A 21,369-nucleotide genomic window follows, 5' to 3' on the forward strand; every position below is an offset into this window, starting at 1 on the left:
TCGTCGAGGCAGCAATTGAATAGGGGGAAATGCATAGATCAGTGAGAACTGATCCCACGGTATCACCAACGCATCTGTTCTGCATGCGAATGGATACTTTGTTCTAGACACAAAGTTGAACTGGACGCTAGAAGATCATGTCCGGGGTCCCCCATCTTTGACAAGCAGCCTGAACATATGTCGGGGGGAAGAAACCATTCCCCTGGGAATAATATGCTGGCGACTTAAGTAGTCTGCGTGTTAATTTTCTATTCCCAGATTGAAGACTGCCGATGGGCAGAAAGAAATATTCTGTGCCCAAGTTAGAATATTGTTCACCTCTCTCTGCGTGGGGAGATTCTTGGTGCCCCCTTTGGCGATTGATATAAGCCACAGCCGTTGCATTGACGGATTGGATCCTGTCAGGACAACCCCTTAACCTGGAAGTCCAGGCTTTCAGAGCCAGATGCACTGCCCGAATCTCTAGGATGTTGATGGGCAAGGCTCTTTTGGTTCTTGGACAGCTGTCTTCTGTCGTTTACCACTTTCCAGATAAGTGGTTTGAAGGATCTACCTTTTAGCAGATTCCTCAATAACCTCCAATTGTGGCTTTGGGGCACCCTTGGGGACAGCCACATTGTCAAGTCCAAATCTTGGATCGTCGTGCTCCAAACAAATAGAATACTGTTTTGCAACAGTCTCTGGGCATAGGGAACTGCTTCGAATGAAGCCACCATCCTTTATAACAACCTCATGCAAAGGTGAATGGAGGGATCTCCATTCACCATCTGCACCAACTCTTATGGAGTTGTCTTTTGCCTCGGCAAGAAAACCTTTTTGTCTGGGCTGTATCTATAATCTGACCCAAATACTCCAGCTTTTTTAGCGGTTTTAAAGGGAGACTTCACTAGGTTGAGAATGCAACCCAGACTTTTCCAGGCAACTGGTTGTAACGAGTACACCTTACTCCGAACACCGATTGGTCTATTAGCAATAGATTGTCTATGTATGCCAGAACAGTGTGCACGTGACCTGGCTAGAGATGGGGCTAGCATTTTTGTGAACACTCAGGCTGCTGTAGCTGGCCCGAAGGGCAAGACTATAAACTGAGATGCTGCTGTTCTATTTCAAAGTACAGAAACCTTTGGTGAGCTGGAAATATATGGACATGCAGATATGCAACCCTAATGCCAATAGACACCAGAAGTTTTCCTCCTTGTAGGATAGAAACTGCTGACCTGATTGACTCCATAGAAAGCAGATCTTTAGGGTGACGGATTTAGATTATTTTAGATCTAGACAGAATCTGTTGAATTTGTGCATGGATATGTACATGTACAAGAAATGCATGAAAGAGGTTCCTTGAAACCTTCACTGCCTGAAGAAGAAAAAAAAAACCAAACAGATCAATTGACTCTACTCGAGGTAGCTTGAAAGAGGCATGAACCAGCTCTGTAAAATTTGTACCAGCAATGTCTCAGATTGACAGGCTGAAAAAAAAAAAAAAAAAAAAAAAAGGTTCAACTCCAGTTGTTTCCTCCGCAGAGGAGTAATCGGTTTGCCTTTCTTTCCTGATCACCTGAGGGTTACCCTTCATCCTCTACCCACTGTTTCCTTGATAAGGGATCCAAGGTGGGGGAGGGGGGATCCAATACGCTTCCTATCCTTGGATAGCAGATGCGGTTAAAGTCACTAATTTTCCTTCTAGGCCCTGCAGGGTGGAGGAAAACACATTTTCAAATCATGTATACAGAGGCTGAATGCTTTTCTCCTGTCTGGGGGTGGAGGCCATCACCACTGCCTAGCACAAGCTGCTCCTGGCACAAGGAAATGAGTCAGTTTTATAAAAGTAAAAAAAAAAAAAAAAAAAAAATAAATTAAATAAAATTCTCTTCAAATAGTCACTCGCCATGAAAGGGGAAAACTAGTCAGAAGCTTTTTTGCAGGATTCTTAGTCTGACCAACCCTTTAATCACAGGATCCTATGCATGTATTTTAGCACAAGCACAAGGCAGGATGCTTGGTTGATAGAGTCCCTTTATGGTGACTATGGCAAAACATAGCGCCCTTGGTAGTTCGGCTACCGACGGCAGTGATGGGCCTGTTGTACAGGGACCTCTTTAAGAGCATCTGTAAACTAGTCTTTTAACCACCTTCAGACCGGACCATTTTGCTGGTAAATGACCAGAGGTCTTTTTACAATTTGGCACTGCGCTGCTTTAACTGGTAATTGCGCGGTCATGCAATGTTGTACCCAAACAAAATTTGCGTCCTTTTCTTCCCACAAATAGAGCTTTCTTTTGATGGTATTTGATTGCCTCTGCGATTTTTATTTTTTGCGATATAAACGTAAAAAGACCGCAAATTTTTAAAAAAAAATGATATTTTCTACTTTTTGTTATTAGAAAAATCCAATAAACTCAATTTTAGTCATACATTTAGGCCAAAATGTATTCAGCCACATGTCTTTGGTAAAAAAAAAAAGTCAATAATTGTATATTTATTGGTTTGCGCAAAAGTTGTCACATCTACAAACTAAGGTACGTTTTCTGGAATTTACGCAGCTTTTAGTTTACGACTGCCTATCTCATTTCTTGAGGTGCTAAAATGGCAGGGCAGTACAAAACCCCCCCAAATGACCCCATTTTGGAAAGTAGACACCCTAAGGAAAATTGATAAGTGGCATGTTGAGCCCATTGAATATTTTATTTTTTTGCCTCAAGCGATTGAATAATGACAAAAAATTTTTTTTTTTTTTTTTTTTTTTACACAAAGTTGTCACTAAATGATATATTGCTCACACATGCTATGGGCATATGTGAAATGACACCCCAAAATAAATTCTGCTGCTTCTCCTGAGTACGGGGATACCACATATGTGGGACTTTTTGGGAGCCTAGCCGCGTACGGGGCCCCGAAAACCAAGCACCGCCTTCAGGCTTTCTAAGGGCGTAAATTTTTGATTTCACTTCTCACTACCTATTACAGTTTTGAAGGCCATAAAATGCCAAGATGGCACAAAACCCCCACAAATTACCCCATTTTAGAAAGTAGACACCCCAAGCTATTTGCTGAGAGGCATGTTGAGTCCATGGAATATTTTATATTTTGCCACAAGTTGCGGGAAAATTACAAACTTTTTTTTTCACAAAGTTGTCACTAAATGATATATTGCTCACGCATGCCATGGGCATATGTGAAATGACACCCCAAAATAAATTCTGCTGCTTCTCCTGAGTACGGGGATACCACATATGTGGGACTTTTTGGGAGCCTAGCCGCGTACGGGGCCCGAAAACCAAGCACCGCCTTCAGGCTTTCTAAGGGCGTTACAGTTTTGAAGGCCATAAAATGCCAAGATGGCACAAACCCCCCCCCCAAATGACCCCATTTTGGAAAGTAGACACCCCTAAATTTAGGGGTACACTAGTGAGACTAGGTAATAAATGGCGGGTGCCCTGAAACTATAAAAAAAATAACTAACCAACCAGCGCCACCTGTAACAGTTATATGGTGATCACTGGTGAAAGGGTTAACTAGGGGGCAATCAGGGGGCTTTATGCGGTAGTATATGGGGGTCCCTGGCGCTATAAAAAGCTGCGGCGAACCTAAATACCTACCTGCCTAACTAGCGTCACCTGTGACACTAATACAGTGATCAGAAAAACGATCGCTTATTAGGCTGGGTTCACACTGGAGCGATGTGGGAACGCCACCAATGCGCGGCGGGTTCCCACATCACATGCCTCCCGGCGGCAGTTCACACTGCCCTATGCGAACTGCTGGGAGTGTCAGTGAAATGTTAATGACACCCCCAGATCAGTTCGCATATCGCAGTGCGATCTGCAAACTCGGATCGCATGGTGTGAACACCCATGCGATCCGATTCTGCTGCGGACCAAAAAAAGGGTCCCGTGCGAGTTTGCGGCGGGTGCGACACGAATTCAGCCATACTATCTGTATGGCTGAACTCGAATCGCACAGAGATCGGATGTGATTTGCACTGCGGTGCGAATCACATCCGTTCTCATAAACCGCTGCAATGTGAACCCAGCCTTAGTGACACTGGCGAAGGGGGTGATCACGGGGTTAAACCTTTATTGGGGGGGTTAGGGGGGTACCTTAGAACTAAAGGGGGCTAACCCTAACTGCCCTAACAATTATTACAGTCACAAATGACACCCGCCGGGTGATCAGGGGGTTAAACCTTTATTAGGTAATAAATGGCGGGTGCCCTGAAACTATAAAAAAATAACTAACCAACCAGCGTCACCTGTAACAGTTATATGGTGATCACTGGTGAAAGGGTTAACTAGGGGGAAATCAGGGGGCTTTATGCGGTAGTATATGGGGGTCCCTGGCGCTATAAAAAGCTGCGGCGAACCTAAATACCTACCTGCCTAACTAGCGTCACCTGTGACACTAATACAGCGATCAGAAAAATGATCGCTTATTAGGCTGGGTTCACACTGGAGCGATGCGGGAACGCCATGAATCCGCGGCGGGTTCCCGCATCGCATGCCTCCCGGCGGCAGTTCACACTGCCCTATGCGAACTGCTGGGAGTGTCAGTGAAATGTTAATGACACCCCCAGATCAGTTCGCATATATCGCAGTGCGATCTGCAAACTCGGATCGCATGGTGTGAACACCCATGCGATCCGATTCTGCTGCGGGCCAAAAAAGGGTCCCGTGCGAATTTGCGGCGGGTGCGACACGAATTCAGCCATACTATCTGTATGGCTGAAATCGAATCGCACAGAGATCGGATGTGATTTGCACTGCAGTGCGGTGCGAATCACATTCGTTCTCATAAACCGCTGCAATGTGAACCCAGCCTTAGTGACACTGGCGAGGGGGGGCACATTAGAACTAAAGGGGGCTAACCCTAACTGCCCTAACAGTTATTACAGTCACAAATGACACCAATGCAAAAAAAAAAAAAAAAAAAAAAATAAAGCAATTGGTGTCACTGTGACTGGGGGGGCAGGGGTAATTGGGGGGTTATCGGGGGGTAAAGGGGGGGTGTGAGTGTGCCTGGCATGTTCTACTGTGTAGTGTAGTGCTTGTGCAACTCACCGATGCTCTCTCCTCGGTGCCGGAACGAAAAATACCGACACGGAGGAGAGAATACATCACTTCCTCTCCTGTGTTTACATTACAGGAGGGGAAGTGATGTCACCGGACATTTTCATTCGTCGGGAGCGATCGCGGGGGGGTGGCCATGAATGAATGGCCGTCCCCTCGTCCGGGATCGCTCCCGAACGAATACCGACCGCCGCAGGCACCGGGTGGGGGCCCGATCGGGCCCCCGACCCGCGGGCAGGCAAGGACGTACATGTAAGCCCTTATGCCTGCCCGTGCCATTCTGTCGACGTACATCGTCGTGCGGCGGTCGGCAAGTGGTTAAGGACTGACAGATGCCTATTGCAGCATCTGCAGGTTGATTAACAGTACCTGCCAAGGAAAAAGAAACAGGAACTTTTTATCGGTTGGATCTTTAAGCATTTGTGCATTGTCTAATGGACAAGGCAAACTCTTCTTCACACTGGAAATTGCAGCATCAACTGCTGGAACTTTCCATCTTTTGGTGAATTTCCTCCATGGGATAGAGAACTGAGAATCTCTTTGGAGGGAGAAAAGGCTTATCCAGATGATCTTTCAGCATAAAATAAGCTTCTCAAGTAATGCGGGACAGGAACCGCATGCAAAGCTTGTGAAGGTTTCAAAGAACCCAAGGAAGAAACCGAACTTTCAGCTGACTGTTACGGGTAGCATAAAATTGGAGTGAACCATCTTTGTAAGGATTTGTACCTCAGATTGTGAAGTTGAATGAACTCTTTCCTCCGCAGAAGAATGATCGGTTTGCTCTGCCTCTTGATCTTCTGAGGGCAATACCTCATGCTGTCTGCACTGTTCTCTTGGTAGTGTTTGAAGTGGGAGAGGGGGATCTTGCACGCTTCCTATCCCCCTGAATGGAGGATGCGATTAAAGCTGCTAAATCTTCCTTCTAAGCCTTGCAAGGCAGGAAGAAGATGCATCTTCAGTCACGTATACAGGACCTGAAGTGTGAAAAGTAGTTGCACCACCAATCAGTTCCAAAGACTCATGCTTGGCGAGTGAGCCATCCTCTCCATGAACAGCTCTCCTCTCACCAGACCTCTTTGCTTGTTTCCCTTCTCATTTTGTTTTTCTCCCTGCGCAGACTTGGGGGGGGGGGGGGGATTGTGCAGACTGGGGGGCTACACAGTGCTCTGAGAGGAGGCCTGTAATGTACACAGTGCTCTGGAGGTTGGTATGAATGGAGCCCTATAATGTACACAGTGTCCAAGATGGTGTTATGAAGTATTTTTTTTTATCTCATGGACTCCCCCCTCAGGTGATAACCTGACTGCCTGTGCACCGTGTTCTTCACAGGACACCAAGTCCGCACATGGTGCATACACTTTAGCCACGGCCCTTTTCTCAACTCACCCCACTCCTCTTACATGGTAAAGAACAGCTCGTGCGGAGCATGCTAAAGGTCTGAGACACAGACCAGGGAGGAGAGAAGGCTGCAGCTGCCATGCGGCATTTCTATGAGTAAAACAATTTTTTTTTTTTTTTTTTAAAGAAAGCAGATCCACACCCCTCAATTGGGGTGGGGGAGTGGGAGATTAGGGGTTTCTTAGCAGTCTGAGGCTAAAGTGTGCTGTTTTCTGAGAAATTTCACACTATCCACGGCTTACAGGATGTTTTTTTATTGTACCTTCACAGTACCTGTGCCAGCCTCTCAATTTCCCCAATTGGAGGGGGGGGGGGGCTAAAGGAACCTTCTCCATCTGGTAGGCCACATGCGGTTTGTAGCACAGATTGAAAGAGTGTGTATTACAACTCCCTCTAGGGGAGACTTGAAGGCATTACAATGTTGATCTGAAAGAAAAAAGCATAGGTGGACTTTGCCGTTCCTAAGCTTTTCTCTTGCCTGTTCCTCGCTGCAGCAAACAGATCCAGACTTCCCCCATCACAGCAGGCAGTGTAGTTAAACCTTCAAAGACCTGGTCCCTTTTAATAGGGGTTCCACTCCTTTGCACCTGTATAGCACCCCTCAGGACAACTTAAGGAAATGTAGCAAGACCAAAAAGTCCTTGTTTAGAGACAAAGAAAAAAAAAAAGTGCACATTGGGGCACCTACATTTGAAAGCAGGGATTTGTTCTAGTCACCAATCAGGAAGGAGGGAGGTGCTGGAACTGGAGAAAAGTCCACTGAAGAGCAACCAACCAATAGGGGTGCTAGAAGTCAGTTATGAGGGGAGAAAAAAAAAAAAAAAAAAAAACAAACACACACACACACACACACACACAAACCACCCTGAACTACTGAAAATAACTTTTAGTGCCCACTAAAAAACACAAGCTGATAACCAATTGTGATTTTCCACTGTTGGATAGACAGCTCACTTGGCTACAGGTTTATTTTAAAAAGGTTCTGTCCACCCAAAAGTGATATTTTAGTTGCAATAAAGGCAATGTCATCCCCTGATATCATATGTTTCTTCGATATGCCCACAATGATGACCATAAATCCCAATTTTGTTCCTATTTGGGAGTTTTGGGTTTCCCTGCCCATCTTTTGTTACATTCTCCATAATAAAATAAAAAATGGTGCAGGGATGGTGGGATGTTTGAAACTTCTCCTAATGGTGACAGCAGGTGTGTAGAGCTGGGACATGTAGGTCACCGTCAGGCGATTACCTCACCAGAATTTGCCAAATACAGAAGGTCACTTGTGTGGGCAGAACCTCTAAGAACGATACATTCAATATATTTTCTTTACTCATTCTTATCTTGATACCCATGTGGAAAATTACAACACCGACACCAAACTTTAGTAAAGAAAAAAAAAAAACTGAATTTATTTGAAGTGAATACAGAATTACAAAGATATAAAATGATTGCGATAGACATGTGGTCCAGTGCCTTTGGACTGTGTGCCATGTTTGGTGCCACCTCTGGTGTTGGGTACCAACATCATGGGGTAAGGCTTCAAGTGCAGCTAGTCCTTGGGACAAAAGTGAACAGCCTTGTCTCAATGTCTGACCAGTCAGTAACCATTGGGTCTGTATCCAGAGTAAACTTCCCCTTGAGATAAATTCTGTCCATAAACATTTTGAGGTGGCATGTAGCCCCCGTGTGGGGGATATGTGGGAATGTCAAAGACCATGTTATTTGGAGGAAAATCTGATGAGGAGTACCTGGCTTCAGAGGGTCTTGGCAAGGGAGGCATTTGAGGTGTCAGACTGGTAGAGTAGACATCCCTCTGCTCTGCATAGGTGGAGCTTGAGGATGGGGAAGGCATGCAATTATACATAGAGAGTGTGGGGAAGTTGGAGTAAATCAGGAGAGGGTGGATGCTGGGAGGGGCCACCACATTAGGGGCCATACATTTTGAGTATGATGTTGGAAGATTCCATAAGATCATTGGGAAGGACGTGGCCGGATCTATACATGGGGGCTGGGATGGTACTAGGGACAGGTCCTCAGCTTCTGCTGTGAACTCAGTATTTTCGGTTGAATGAGGGTGATGAGAATCCAAAGGGCTGTACGACTGTACATTTAGGATATTTTCTGTTGAATTAGGGTGATGAAAAGCTAAAGGGCTGTAGGGCTTCCCATGTAGGATATAAGGAGTCAAGTCATTAGGGTAGTCATCATGTTGGCCGATTGCTGCAGTCTTCAGTGTCATGGCTTCTTCTGGAATTCGGCTTAAATCCACTGTCCAGTAGTTGCCTTTAGCCTGCGGCTTCAGTGGATCTTTCGGGACCTGCAAAGAGGGAAAGGCATTGTAGACAAAGGCCGACACAGCAAATTCACACAAATCTATTACTAGTCAGTGTGACAAATCCTTGCGACCCATTTATAGAGAAATAATTTTGCTGAATCTGCCTTTTATTTTGATTGGTTACAATGTGGAAAAATGAGCAAGTGTTAAAAGTCTGCTACCAATAAAAAATGGTTTCAATATAGAACTCTAGCCACAACTTTCTCCTTTGTTTTTATAGAGCGGACAATGGTTGTGCTCCCTATTGTGTGTGCACACTCACTAACGTTTTAGTTGGACTTTAATAAAAAATAAATAAAAAAAAACCCACAAAAATAAAAACCACATACAATCCGTCTCCTTTCTCCCCTCCTGTGATTCTTCTGGTGATGCAGATTCTGATGGAATAGTGGGTGGTAGGCAATTGTGGAAGGGCAATGCCATGCACTAGGGAGGAGACAATATCCTGTGCTGAAAGGAAGGGGCCCAAAACTGTACTAGAGGGGTGGCAATGCCCCGTGATGGAGGGGGCAATACCCTGGCATGGTAATCTGGAAGAATATAAGGAAGCAATAGAATCATGAAACAGACATTCAAAATAGATAACTACACAGAATGGAGACGGTGGATACAATAGTTCTCTGGCTCGGTTTTGAGTTTTTGGCATGAAGAGGTTTCTTTGAAGACATTGACAGTCATACTGGGTGTGTCAGCCTGGGACAATGTCCAACACCTGATACTCCAATCACTCCCCAACATCACCCAGGGACACCAGACCCCCCCACTGTGCCACTCAGCAGTGCTGGAGACACCGCCCCTACTTTAGGAGGGAGGACTTCTAAATATCATATTTATGTTTGGGTAAAATAGATTCCAACTCATTACACATGCATTGTGTGTTTACCTTGAAATAATTTTGTTGCTACCTCACCCTGTAGCTAGGGCGTGTTCATGTAGTTAGTCACATCCTTCTTCAGTCTGAAGTTGGCTACATATAAATTTTTCCCTTTAGATTTACCAAAATAATATGGAGGTCAAACCTAAACACTTTCCAATTGTACTACATCATTGAAGGTAAATCCAAAGAAAATGGTATGTGTAGCAATACTTTAGCTCCAGAAGAATACAGTACATGTGAAGAATGAGAGACACCGATTTGACCTGTTCCTCTGTTTTTTGCACAAATTTTGTATTACGGCTTTCTAGGATCTGCAGGATACCATTTGGATAGATTCACTGGGGTAGTTACGAAAACTAGAAGTGCAAAATCTGGTGCAGTTGTGCATGGTAGCCAACGTCTATCTTCAGTTTGTTCAAAGAATATGCAAACCCAACTTTCATATTCCTGATCTGTACCTGCTGTAACATGTAGTCCGGTTTTCTTTGTATTGCTTCCTTTCTGTGAAATACATGTTTGTGTTCCTGCCAGTCTCTGCTTTTCTATCAAAAAACCGACCACACTAGGCATGAGAGCACAGTGTGATCAGTTCTCTACCTATGCTGAAAACTCCATTTGCTCCCCTCCAATAATCAGTCTTGTCCTGACACCCCTTGCACAAATCAGCGTACAGCAGTTTCTCCTCCCATCTTTTATGCAGCCAAGAACAGAGGGACAGACAGACGCACGCGCACACACGCCACCCCCAAGAACGATGTGGAATTAGAAGCCGCAGAATCTGCATCTAAGAAAAGCAGAGGCAGAAGCTGCACGCAAGAGAGGAGAGATCAAAGCTTTAGAACACACTGAGCAGTACACTACCTCTCAGAACAATCTACTCCTACTTCAGCACACCAGGCTTTTGCACTGCAGAAAACTAAACCCAGTATGCAGACAATAAGTCACAACCGGGTGGGCTCTGGGTGCAGTGCTCTGCGTCCCAAGCCCACCCTTTTTTTGAAGATATAGATGTATAGATATAGTGCCCTCGTTGGAATCCATTCGCCTGGCGCCCTGACTGGTTCAACCTGGTTACTACCCTAAAGCAAGGAACCAAGGCATCATAGCACCCATCCATGAGAGTGGAGATCAGTATGATCCAGCCAACTACAGAGGGATGTCAATAGCACACTGGGAAAACAATTCAACAGTAGCCTGAAAAAAAAAAAAACCCTAGTTAGATTTACCGGTGACAGTCTTTCAGGACAGCACCTTGGAGAGCATAGCTCCACCTCTTCACAGGAAACACTGCGTGACAATGTCCCTTTAAATTCATCTGCTTGCGCAGTGCCATCAGTTGTTGCCGAGAATTCCTCCGATATGCTGGAAGATATAAGCAGACAGTTACGGAGCCCAGCGATTATAAACCATACATAACCTAGGGAGGGAAGTAGGCTGCTGTCCAAAAAAGGCTCTAAGAAATACAGTCACCAGTAAGTCTAAGGTTTTCTCCCTTCCCCTGTCAGGACAGCACCTTGGAGAGAACCGAGAACTTACTTCAGGGTGGGACCACTGCTTGTAAAACCTTCCTGCCAAAAAGGACTGGTCTAAGGCTGACAGTAGATCCAACCTGTAATGCTTTATGAAGGTTGAAAAACTGAACCATGTGGCAACCTTGCTTATCTGCTCTGTTGATGCCCTGGCCCACTGCCCATGTAGAATGAGGCAATATTCCCACTGGAGGTTTTAAGCTTAAAAAGGAAAGGCATGCTTATTTTAGCCACCTTCCTAGGGTACTTTTGGAAGCTTTATCCCCTTTGTGACTTTAAATGCCATTAGGATAAAAAAAAAAAACTTCTAAGATTCTTCATTACTTCCAAATACTTTAGGAGGCACCTGCTAACATCTAGAGTAGGGAAGTCTTCTTCCAGCCCCCGAAGGCTTGGCACAAAGTAGGGAGTATGATCTCCTGTGTGCGGTGAAAAAACCGAAGGCATCTTAGGTAGGAAGGCTGCATCTATCCTCAGCACTATCCTGTCCAGCAGACACCTCAAAAGGCTAAATTGATAATGCCTGTAATTCGCCAATTCTACGTGCAGATATTGCAAGCATTGTCTTTAGGATCAGGAATCTTAAAGATGTCTCTTCTAGTGGCTCGAACAGTGACTTAGTGAGTCCCCGAAGAACCAAAGATAAATCCCACTTGGGAAAAAGTTAAGAGGCCTGGGCCTAATTTTAGCCATAGCCCAAAAAAAAAAAAAAATAAATAAAAATATCAGTTAGCACTATTTCAAAGTTCTTGCTGGAACAGCAGTAATTGTAACACTTCGACTTTGACGAAAATAGCCCTGGTGACCTTCCCTACATAAGGGTATTGACAATTTTTTCCCCCGATAGTCCCCTTTTTCATAGAATTTCTTCCTCAGAAACCAGGCAGTTAGACTGAGGTACACTGGATGTGGATGAAGAATCTGACCTCAACCCAGAAGGTCCTCCCGGATTGGTAATCTCCAGAGAGGTTTTGCTGAGAGATTCATTAGGTTTGAGAAACAGGGTCTCTTTGGCCAATAAGGAGCAATTCGGATCAGATCTTCGTATTAACTTAAATTGGGGGGGGGAAGTCCCATTTGTGAGCCAACATGTCCACTCCGAGTGCTTGAGTCAGGGAGCCAGACATGAGCGTAGAACAGCAAGCAGGATCTTGAGCCATAAGGAATGTCAGCCAAGCAAGTCTAACAGGAACACAGCAGAGCATGGGTCTTCAAACTATGGCCCTCCAGTTGTTCAGAAACTACAACTCCCATGATGCCTAGTCGTGTCTGTGAATGTCAGTTTTACAATGCCTCATGGGATGCGTAGTTCTGCAACAGCTGGAGGGCTGTAGTTTGAGGATCCCTGCAGTAGAGTGTCTCTGGAGATGGGGCCAAGGCACAGGCAGAGATCTGGGCTGGATGGCTTAAGCAGGACTGACAAGTCCGATGTTGTCTAATAATACCTGGACGTGCTGTTTCCTTAGAGCCTGCTGGAAGAATAGGAGGCTTAGGTGGATAGCCTTCAACTCCCTCCAATTTGGAGGACTCTTATCTCTGGCATGGACCATATGCCCTGTGTTGTCTGTTCCTCAAGGTGTGCTCCCCGCGCAATTGCATCTGTTGCTAATCTCCTAAATCTGTAAAGTTACCGGAAAAGTCCAGGGGAGTTCCTTTTTACGTGTTACTCTGGTCTTTCCACCAAAGTGATCTTTTTGCCTGTGTTCTCATTTTGAACTTCTACTGAATTGGACACACCAGGAGCCCCTGGAAAAGAATCTGACCGCAGACGCCGAGCATGAAGATTCTGGACCAGATGAAATTTCCCTGATGGTTTCTTGACCCAAAAAAAGGTAAGTATATTTATATATTAAAAACCCCTCTTCCTGGTCCTTCGGGACTTAAGAAATACCCTGTTGCATCAGTTCTCTCAGGAGAGACATCATAGCCAGGGCTTTCTCCTGATCCCTCAGGAGGTTGATAATGGATAAACTGCTTGAGAGTGTGAAACTTCCAACCCATAGCCTTGACTGATTAGATTCAGAACAAACTGGCTTTGTTTGCCATTTCCTCAACCTCCCACCTACTGGGAGAAAGTGATCATTGCTTTGAGGTTTGCTCAGGAGGTCTGAAGAGCACCCCCTCCTCTGCCTCTCCCCTTTGAGGGTTTCAGGGTCTTTTCTGGGTGTGATCTTTTTGGGCTTGCTGAAAAGGATGAAAATTATTCCTTTGCTGCACCACTCTTCTCCGTTTTATCAAGGACGGTCTCCAATTCTGACCCAAACATCAGCTCTCCCGTAAAGGGAATTCCACACAACTTAACCTTCACGGAGTCCCCTGACCAGGTTTTAAGCCAAAGAGAGCTCCTGGCTGAGTTAACAAGGCTGACATACTGATGGATGCTGCCATAGCGTCTGCCATGTATTTGAACGCTGTTAAGGGTAAGGAAGGACTCTAGAAAATCTTTCCTAGGAGGTGCCTTTAAGCTGTTCCAGCCAGCATTTCATGTTTCTCTGGATCATTTCATTCCTTCTTGTCTCAGTCAGAACTTTATGGGGGGGGGAAAAAAAAAAAAAAAAAATCTGTCTACACTCCTCTAGCCCCTGATACATATTGTCATGTAATGATAGCTGGGCTTTTCTTCTTGAATTTCCAAAGTGGTATAGACCGGTTTTAGATAGACATCCACCTGTTCTATCGTTAGTTTGTATCTAGATGTTCTCATCTCATCAGAGGCAGTTGAGGATGGAATACTCTCCTCCGACTCACATTCAACTGGTAGGAGGAAGACTGGACTGGGAACTCTGTTCCTTGCTGGAAATCTGGCTTTATTTCTTCATAAGGGAACGCACTGTCCCTAGGGTCTCCAATTCCTTTCTCACTAAATAAAAAAAATAAAATAAAAAAAATAAAATAAAAAAAATCTTGCACTCGTGTGGACTCTTAGACTTGCAATGCAAGATTTGCAATGTGGTTTGGCCCATGACGAGTCCCTTAATGGTTTTTGCATGAATGGCATTTTCTTCATGTAGTTCTTGGTGGTGGCTTTCTATAAGACAGAAAAACCCCATACCCTTTATTAGGGTGAGATACTACTGGAACAGAGGGGGAAAAAAATAAATAAATAAATAAATTGCCCAAAGCAGACTCCCCAAAATACCACAGAGTCTCCCTCAATGCTGAGCTGCAAATGGACATGTCACCATAGCGGACAGCTGCAGGCTCTTAAATTACACCAGACGAAAAAAATAAATAAATAAAAAGCCCTCTGCATCTCTCCTACCAGGGCCTGACTGAGAACGTGAGCGACTGTCTCCTCCCATCACAAGCGCTGCAGCAGCCGCCTATGTGCTCCTTAAAATGAGGCTCCTCCAGTGTTCTTTTCTCAGGAACAGAAGGAAGTCCCAGACAGATGACCCACCCTTTCCTCCTGCTTTCTAGCAGCCAGAACAACGTGCTGCTACACTCCACCAGAAGTCTCCACCCCCGTAAATGACATCTCCTGCCATCTGGGACTTGGCACCCACATGCCGAGCCTTAGCATGGATGCTCTGAGCACACCTGCGGCACCCACCCGAGCACCTGGGGCAGAGAACCACCAGCAGACCCTTACTCCTGTGAGCCGGCGAAGAATGGGCACCAGAGCAACCCCCACTCTTGTGCGGGGGGGGGGGTGCGAGCTGGGCTGTGAACAAAACTGAAGACAGGTACTGCCCATCTGGTTCCCCAGCAGTATTTCCAACATGACGGAGGAAACTAAAACTGATGGCATGGTGAAAGCAGCTGAATTTAAATGGGCATTGTCACAATTTCCTGTGAAGAGGTGGAGCTACACTCAGAGTTAATGTCCTGAAAAGGCAAAGGGAGAAAAATTATCCTCAGCTTCCTGACACAACATAACAGCCTCAGCAGAGGTCAGGCAGGGTTCATGCCAAGCCATTGCACCAGTTACACCGCCTCATCAAGAACCATGTCCACATTGTGCCAATTTGGCATGTCAGCAACAGCACCGTCCAAATTTGTGCAACGCCGACTTTGAAAAGTAGTTCCTGTACTATTTTGGTGGCCTCGGGAGGAAATTTCAATAGACATCTGTGCATGTGTGACAGACGGGTTTATATGGTCACAAAAAACGGACACCCCAAAGCAAAGTACATTTTTTTTTTTCTAAATATCTTCCTTCTATTCTATTAACCAGTAGATGGCAGAGAAAGTACACAGTCTATATAAGGCCACACACCATGTGACTGGAAATGAAACTACTTCCAGCCATAAAGTCAGTGGTCATATCTCATGCTGTTTGTGTGATTCTTTGCAGGTATGTACTCTAAATTGTTCCTAATCTGTATTAACCTGTGATAGAAAGATTCCTAAACATCTTGAGCAGATGCAGAAAAAGTCTCAGCAAATTTTATGATATAGTGTTGCTGTAATTAGAAGTTTAAAACAGCATGTGTGAGAAAGTGAAACGGGCATAAGAACATGAAAAAAACTGCATTAGTCAGAACAAATGTCCATTATAAGCACTAAACCATTCTAAATAGGTATATTTAAACCTGATTTATGGAAAATTGCATAGATTATAAAGCACATGTTTTCTGCTATTAAAATGGAGAAAAAACAAAAAAAAAACAAAAACAAAACACCATCGTATGTAAAGCTTATGCATTGCGTCATACAGACATGCAATGTGCACCATCTAGTGGTTAAAAAAGTATACTACCAAGATATTTGCATTAAAGCAATGCATTGCCAGTATGATTATTGCACACTTAAAGTGTACCAGAGAGATAAAGATAATCATCTATAACACTGAATATATAAAATATAGTAATGTTCATTGTTATAACTAAGTTTTAAAATACTTAGTTAAAATTCGGTATTATATATTGTTAATGGTTATAAACATGCGACTATAAAAATGTAAAAGATGTATTATGTAAAAATAAAACTTCCAGCCATAAATTCAGTGGTCATATCATGCAGTTTGTGTGATTCTTTGCAGTCCACGCCAAGCTGATCACCTTCTCATCGGCTCTCATTTCACATTGAGACCGGTAACATTTTGGGGGCTTGTGTGCCGGGATTCATTGTGTTACCAGTGAGAGGGAAGCGCGAGACAAGCACGAGCCTGCTACAGAGCTACAAGGAGAGTCGCAAGTGTCGCCTGCCTTGTGAGTGCAAGTCTTCAGATTGCAACAGAGATGGAGTCTCCGCGTCGTGCGCTGATGTGGGATATCCGGAAACAAATTCATCTGCTTAATGAAGAACAGCTGCATAGCCTCGCTATTATGCTGGAAGATGAAAGACTTGGACGTTCCATCAGTGACTAGTACCAATGAAAAGGAACTCATTGAATTTATTGTAGACTACTTGAGAAGTGATCAGCTAGAAAAGTTGGAAGATCAAGGTATGTCCTACCTAATCATCCAAGACAAGATCAATGAACTAAAACTCAACAAGGAAAGTACACCAACTGTGGACATTGCAACCGCTGCAAAAAAAATAAAAAATTTGTGGGACTGCAAGGACTGAACAGGTATCGGAGGTGGTGAGATTAACTGATGTTGTTGCTTTATTGCCATGTAGAGAATTCAAACTGGATGGTGTAATTTTAGATCATGGTTGGGACATGAGTTACAGTAGCGTGTGCAAATTGACCAGGGTCTAACAGAAAAATTCCCTGAATCTGAAATTATACGCACAGTGTTAATAATCAAAGCTGGTCATTTTAAAGATATGTTGACTGACAAAGACGATCTTACTGTTACTGAATTGAAAAGGCTTTTGAAGTCACATTTGAGAGAACAAAGTGGTAATGAGTTATTTCAGAACCTTAGCAATGCTACCCAGCAAGAAAGAAAAAGAAATGCACAACAATTTGTTTACAGGCTAGTGGGGTTAAAACAAAAAGTTCTGTCTACATCACGATAGGCGAGAGCTTAACTATGACAAAAAACTGGTGCAAGGCATATTCCTTCATACACTATCAGGGACTAAATGAGAAAAATGTTAGACGAGATATCAAGCCTTACATGTCTGATTTGACAGTAACGGATGACTATCAGAGCAGGTCACCAGATCAGTTGATGAGGAAACAAAGGCAGAGATGCTTAAACGGTGCACCTGAACATAAATCTATTACTGTTCATTCATCACAGAAACCAGGGAATAGTAAAAGACCTTGGGGGGGGGGGGGGGGGGGGGGAAGAAAAGTTGAGGGAGATGCTAGAGCAAATCACACTGCATTAATGGAACACAGGTCTCTGCTCTCACAAAGAACTGGAAAAGATGAAGCAAACTCCCATTGTTGGAAACCAAATGACTAAGCCACTAACCAATGTTCAAGTTCCAGATACAACTCACTGCAACCCCAAGTGTGATGATTGCATTAAACGAGAGTCAGAACTGCCATCATTGTTTCTATTGTGGTTTGACAGGACACTGAGCGGTTGATTGCGTGAAGAAAAGAAGGCAGTCGGGAAACGACAGACGGTCACTGGGAAAGGGACAACCAGTGACCACCTCAAATGATCTGTCCCATGCTAAGGTAAACAGGGTATTCACCCACCAGTCAACTAGAACACTCCCAAAAGAGAATGGATTCTCCAAACACGTAGCACAATTGGAGGAAAATGCCTACTGTCATATCAGATGAATGGTGTTCCGGTTGACATGATGGACACAGGAGCTCAGGTCAGCATTGTCGGGAAGGCATGGTTAGAAAAGTTTCTACCAGGAGTCTCCATTAGGCACATACAATATTTACTTTGTGATGACAACTTATCCATTACAGCTGCAAATGGTTCCATCATTCCATTCATCGGATGGATTGAAGTCTGCCTGGAATTCGAAAGTAGTGGACATGGAAACTCAGCCATTTATGTGCCAATGCTGGCGAGTGACTGCTGTAATGACAATCCAATTCTTGGGTTTAATGTTAGTGAAGAATTGATCAGAGAAAGCCGTGACCGACCAAACAGCACCCAAAACCTGACTATCTTGCTGAGTGAAGCTATGAAATTAAGACAGAGTATAGCGAATAACATTGTCAATCCTGTCAGTCAAGCAACTGACCCAGGAGAAATATTCGATAGTTGTATGGTCAAAGTGGGGAAGGAGGGACTCCAGATTAAAGGAAGCGAGCTCTGTGAAGTCAAATGCAGAATTAGAGCGTGGCCAAAAGGAGGAATCATGCCATTTGAACCACTTCACGAATATCCAGTTGAGGAAGGACTTGAACTATTTCTTTCAGTGGTAGATGTGCCAAATGGGTTCTCTAAACTGGTGAAGATACCTATACTGAACCGTGCTCAACATGACATCTACCTTCCACCCAGAACAGTATTGGGTACCATTTCTCCAGAAGCTGAAATTCTACCATTGTCTCCAAACAAAGACAACGGAAAGGGAATTGACCAGAAGAAAAAGGGCGTTTCATGTAAACCAGTTGAATCAAGTGGACACTGGAAATCAGCTACCCACTAACAAATCTGTTAAGTGGCACCCACCTGTCAATTTGGAAGATCTCTCAGAAGAACAGGAGATAGCGAGACAAATGTTATGATGAATCAGATGTCTTCGTTTCAGGTTAGGGATGCATCTCCCTCATCTCGAGCAGAGGATAAATCTGAAAGATGAAACTGTCCAGAATCACTACAATTCGATACCGAAACTCCCCTATACAAAGAAGTGAAAGAATATATCCAAAACCTTCTTGACTGAGGTTGGGTAACAAAATAATCTTCGGCATACTCATCACCAGTCGTTTGTGTTCGAAAGAAGGACAGTAGCCTACAACTATGTTGACTTTAGGGAGTTAAACCGAAAGACTATCCCAGATAGACATCCACTACCAAGAATACAAGATCTGTAGGATAGCTTAGGAAGCTTTACGTGGTTCTCAATCCTGGACCAGGGTAGTGCGTATCATCAAGGCTTTGTGCATGAAGACTCCAGACATCTGACAGCTTTCAGCACCCCCTGGGGACTCCTGGAGTGGAACCGTATTCGATTTACGAATGCCCCAGCACCTTTTCAGAGATGCATGGAGAATGTATTAGAGGGCATCAGAGACAAATGTTATCAAACTTAGACCGAAGAAGTGTGAACTCTTTAAACGACAGATTCAATACCTTGGACGAATGGTGTCAAAAGAAGGCATAAAAATTGACCTAAGATCTTGAAGCAATATTACATTTGAAAAGGAAAGAACCAAAAACCGTGGGAGGAGTCAGATCTTTGTTATGATTCCTGAGCTACTACAGGTCCTCCATTCAAGATATCTCTCGACTTGCTAAACCACTGTATGAACTTTTGCAGAACATTAAGAATCTGCTACATCAATCCCCAAACACAATCAGAGGGAATCTACAAAAAAAAAAAAAAAAAAAAAAAAGGGAACAAAGCACAAGTGCCATCTAAAACACCGATTCAATGGACATCCAAACATCAAGCTGTAGTATCCAGACTGGTGGACATGCCAACCAATCCACCAATACCAGCATACCCCGATTTTGACTTACCCTTCATCTTACACACTGATGCTTCCAATGAAGGCCTAGGTGCTGTACTGTACCAACGACAAGGGGAAAAACTGTTATTGGGTTTGCCTCCAGAACATTGACTCCAGCAGAGCGCAATTACCATCTTCACTCTGGTAAACTTGTTTTTAGCTCTAAAGTGGGCAGTCTGACAAATTCAGAGATTACTTGTACTACGCTCCAACATTCACCGTTTACACAGACAACAACCCATTGACATATGTATTGAGTACTGCCAGACTGAATGCTGTGGGTCATCGCTGGGTTGGAGAGTTGGCCGATTTCCACTTCGATATCAAGTACAGGCCAGGTAAACAGAATGCAGACGCAGATACACTGTCACGATTTCCGGTGGCACTCACGAAGAATCCGAGTACACAGAGCTTGTACCATCTGAGGTTGTGTCAGCTATGTGGCAAGGGAGCAAAGCTGTTGAAGAGGCACTATGGGTGGCTTCATTGACTCTTCACTCAGAAAGTGATGTGGCCGAAGAATTGCTGAAAGGGCAGACAGACAATCTGCCCAATGACTCAGGAGAATGTCAGAGCATTACAACAAGATGATACCAACATTAGAGAAGTGGTCTGGCTTAAGGAGAACGACTGGATTCCAAACCACAAAGAAAAGGAGAGTATGACCAGCAAAACAAGACGTTTGCTACATGAATGGAATAAACTCAGCGTTGATGAAGGAATCCTCTACTGACACTCTTGAACCTGAAAACACCTAGTTCTACCAGAAAAGTTAAAACCATTGGTCTTAAGAAATATTCATGATGACATGGGTCACATTGGTACCGACAAGTTAACCCACCTAACACGTGAACGATTTTACTGGCCATTTATGCAAAAAGACATTGATGAATATGTGCTGAAGTGCAGCTGCATCAAACAAAAGCGTCCAAATATCACAGAAAGAGCACCTATGGGTTTGATTCACCTTTAGTGTTAGTATCCATTGATAATCTTCACTTGGAGAAAAGCAAAGGATGATAAGAGTATATACTTGTAATAGTTAACCATTTCACATGCTTTGCACAAGCGTATCCAACTAAGAACAAATCTGGAAAAACTGCAGTAGAAAAGATCTTTCAAGATTTCATACTACATTTTGGCTATCCAGAGAAACTCCACCATGACCAAGAGAGAATTTGAAAACTTCTTATTTCAGACATTGCAACGATTGGCAGGGATTTCGCATTCAAGAACTACTCCATACCATCCACACAGTAACCCAGTAGAGAGACTGAACTGTACTTTGTTACAGATGCTTCACACCTTAGAGGAAGAGAAAGTCAGATTGGAAAGACCATCTTCCACATATGGTTCATGCATACAATTGCACCAGGCATGAAGCCACAGGATACTCGCCATTCTTTCTATTGTATGGAAGATCTCCTCGTTTTCCAAAATTTAGGTTGAGCATTAGGTCAATTGGCAAAGGAATCAGAAAGTCAACCAACATTTACTCAGAAATGGGCATCTAGAATGCAAGAAGCTTACAAATTCGCAGCCGAGAAGAGCAAAAAATCATCTGCTAAAGGGAAAACGTACTATGACAAAAATATAAAAAGGAGCACCTCTTCAACCGGGTGATCGGGTCTTAGTACGAAATCTCTCTGAAAGAGGAGGACCTGGTAAGC

General features: G+C 44.0%; 1 protein-coding gene across 2 annotated transcripts in view; it reads right to left on the reverse strand.

The window, feature by feature from the left end:
* Positions 1 to 7,857: 7,857 nt before the first annotated feature.
* LOC143998220 (forkhead activin signal transducer 3-like) overlaps positions 7,858 to 21,369 on the reverse strand; it is a 42,308-nt gene continuing 28,796 nt past the window's right edge. Inside the window, exon 3 of one of the 2 annotated variants that reach the window (XM_077493924.1) lies at positions 7,858 to 8,781. In XM_077493924.1, coding sequence (XP_077350050.1) covers positions 8,062 to 8,781 — 720 coding nt within the window. In that variant the 3' untranslated portion in view covers positions 7,858 to 8,061. Of the gene's footprint in view, positions 8,782 to 10,919; positions 11,039 to 21,369 lie in introns of those variants that run through there. The other variant, XM_077493925.1, reaches the window with a different exon arrangement.

The sequence above is a fragment of the Lithobates pipiens genome, unplaced genomic scaffold, assembly GCF_037356315.1.
Source record: "Lithobates pipiens isolate NorthernLeopardFrog02 unplaced genomic scaffold, aLitPip1_a1.2 Scaffold_19, whole genome shotgun sequence".
NCBI lineage: Eukaryota > Metazoa > Chordata > Amphibia > Anura > Ranidae > Lithobates > Lithobates pipiens.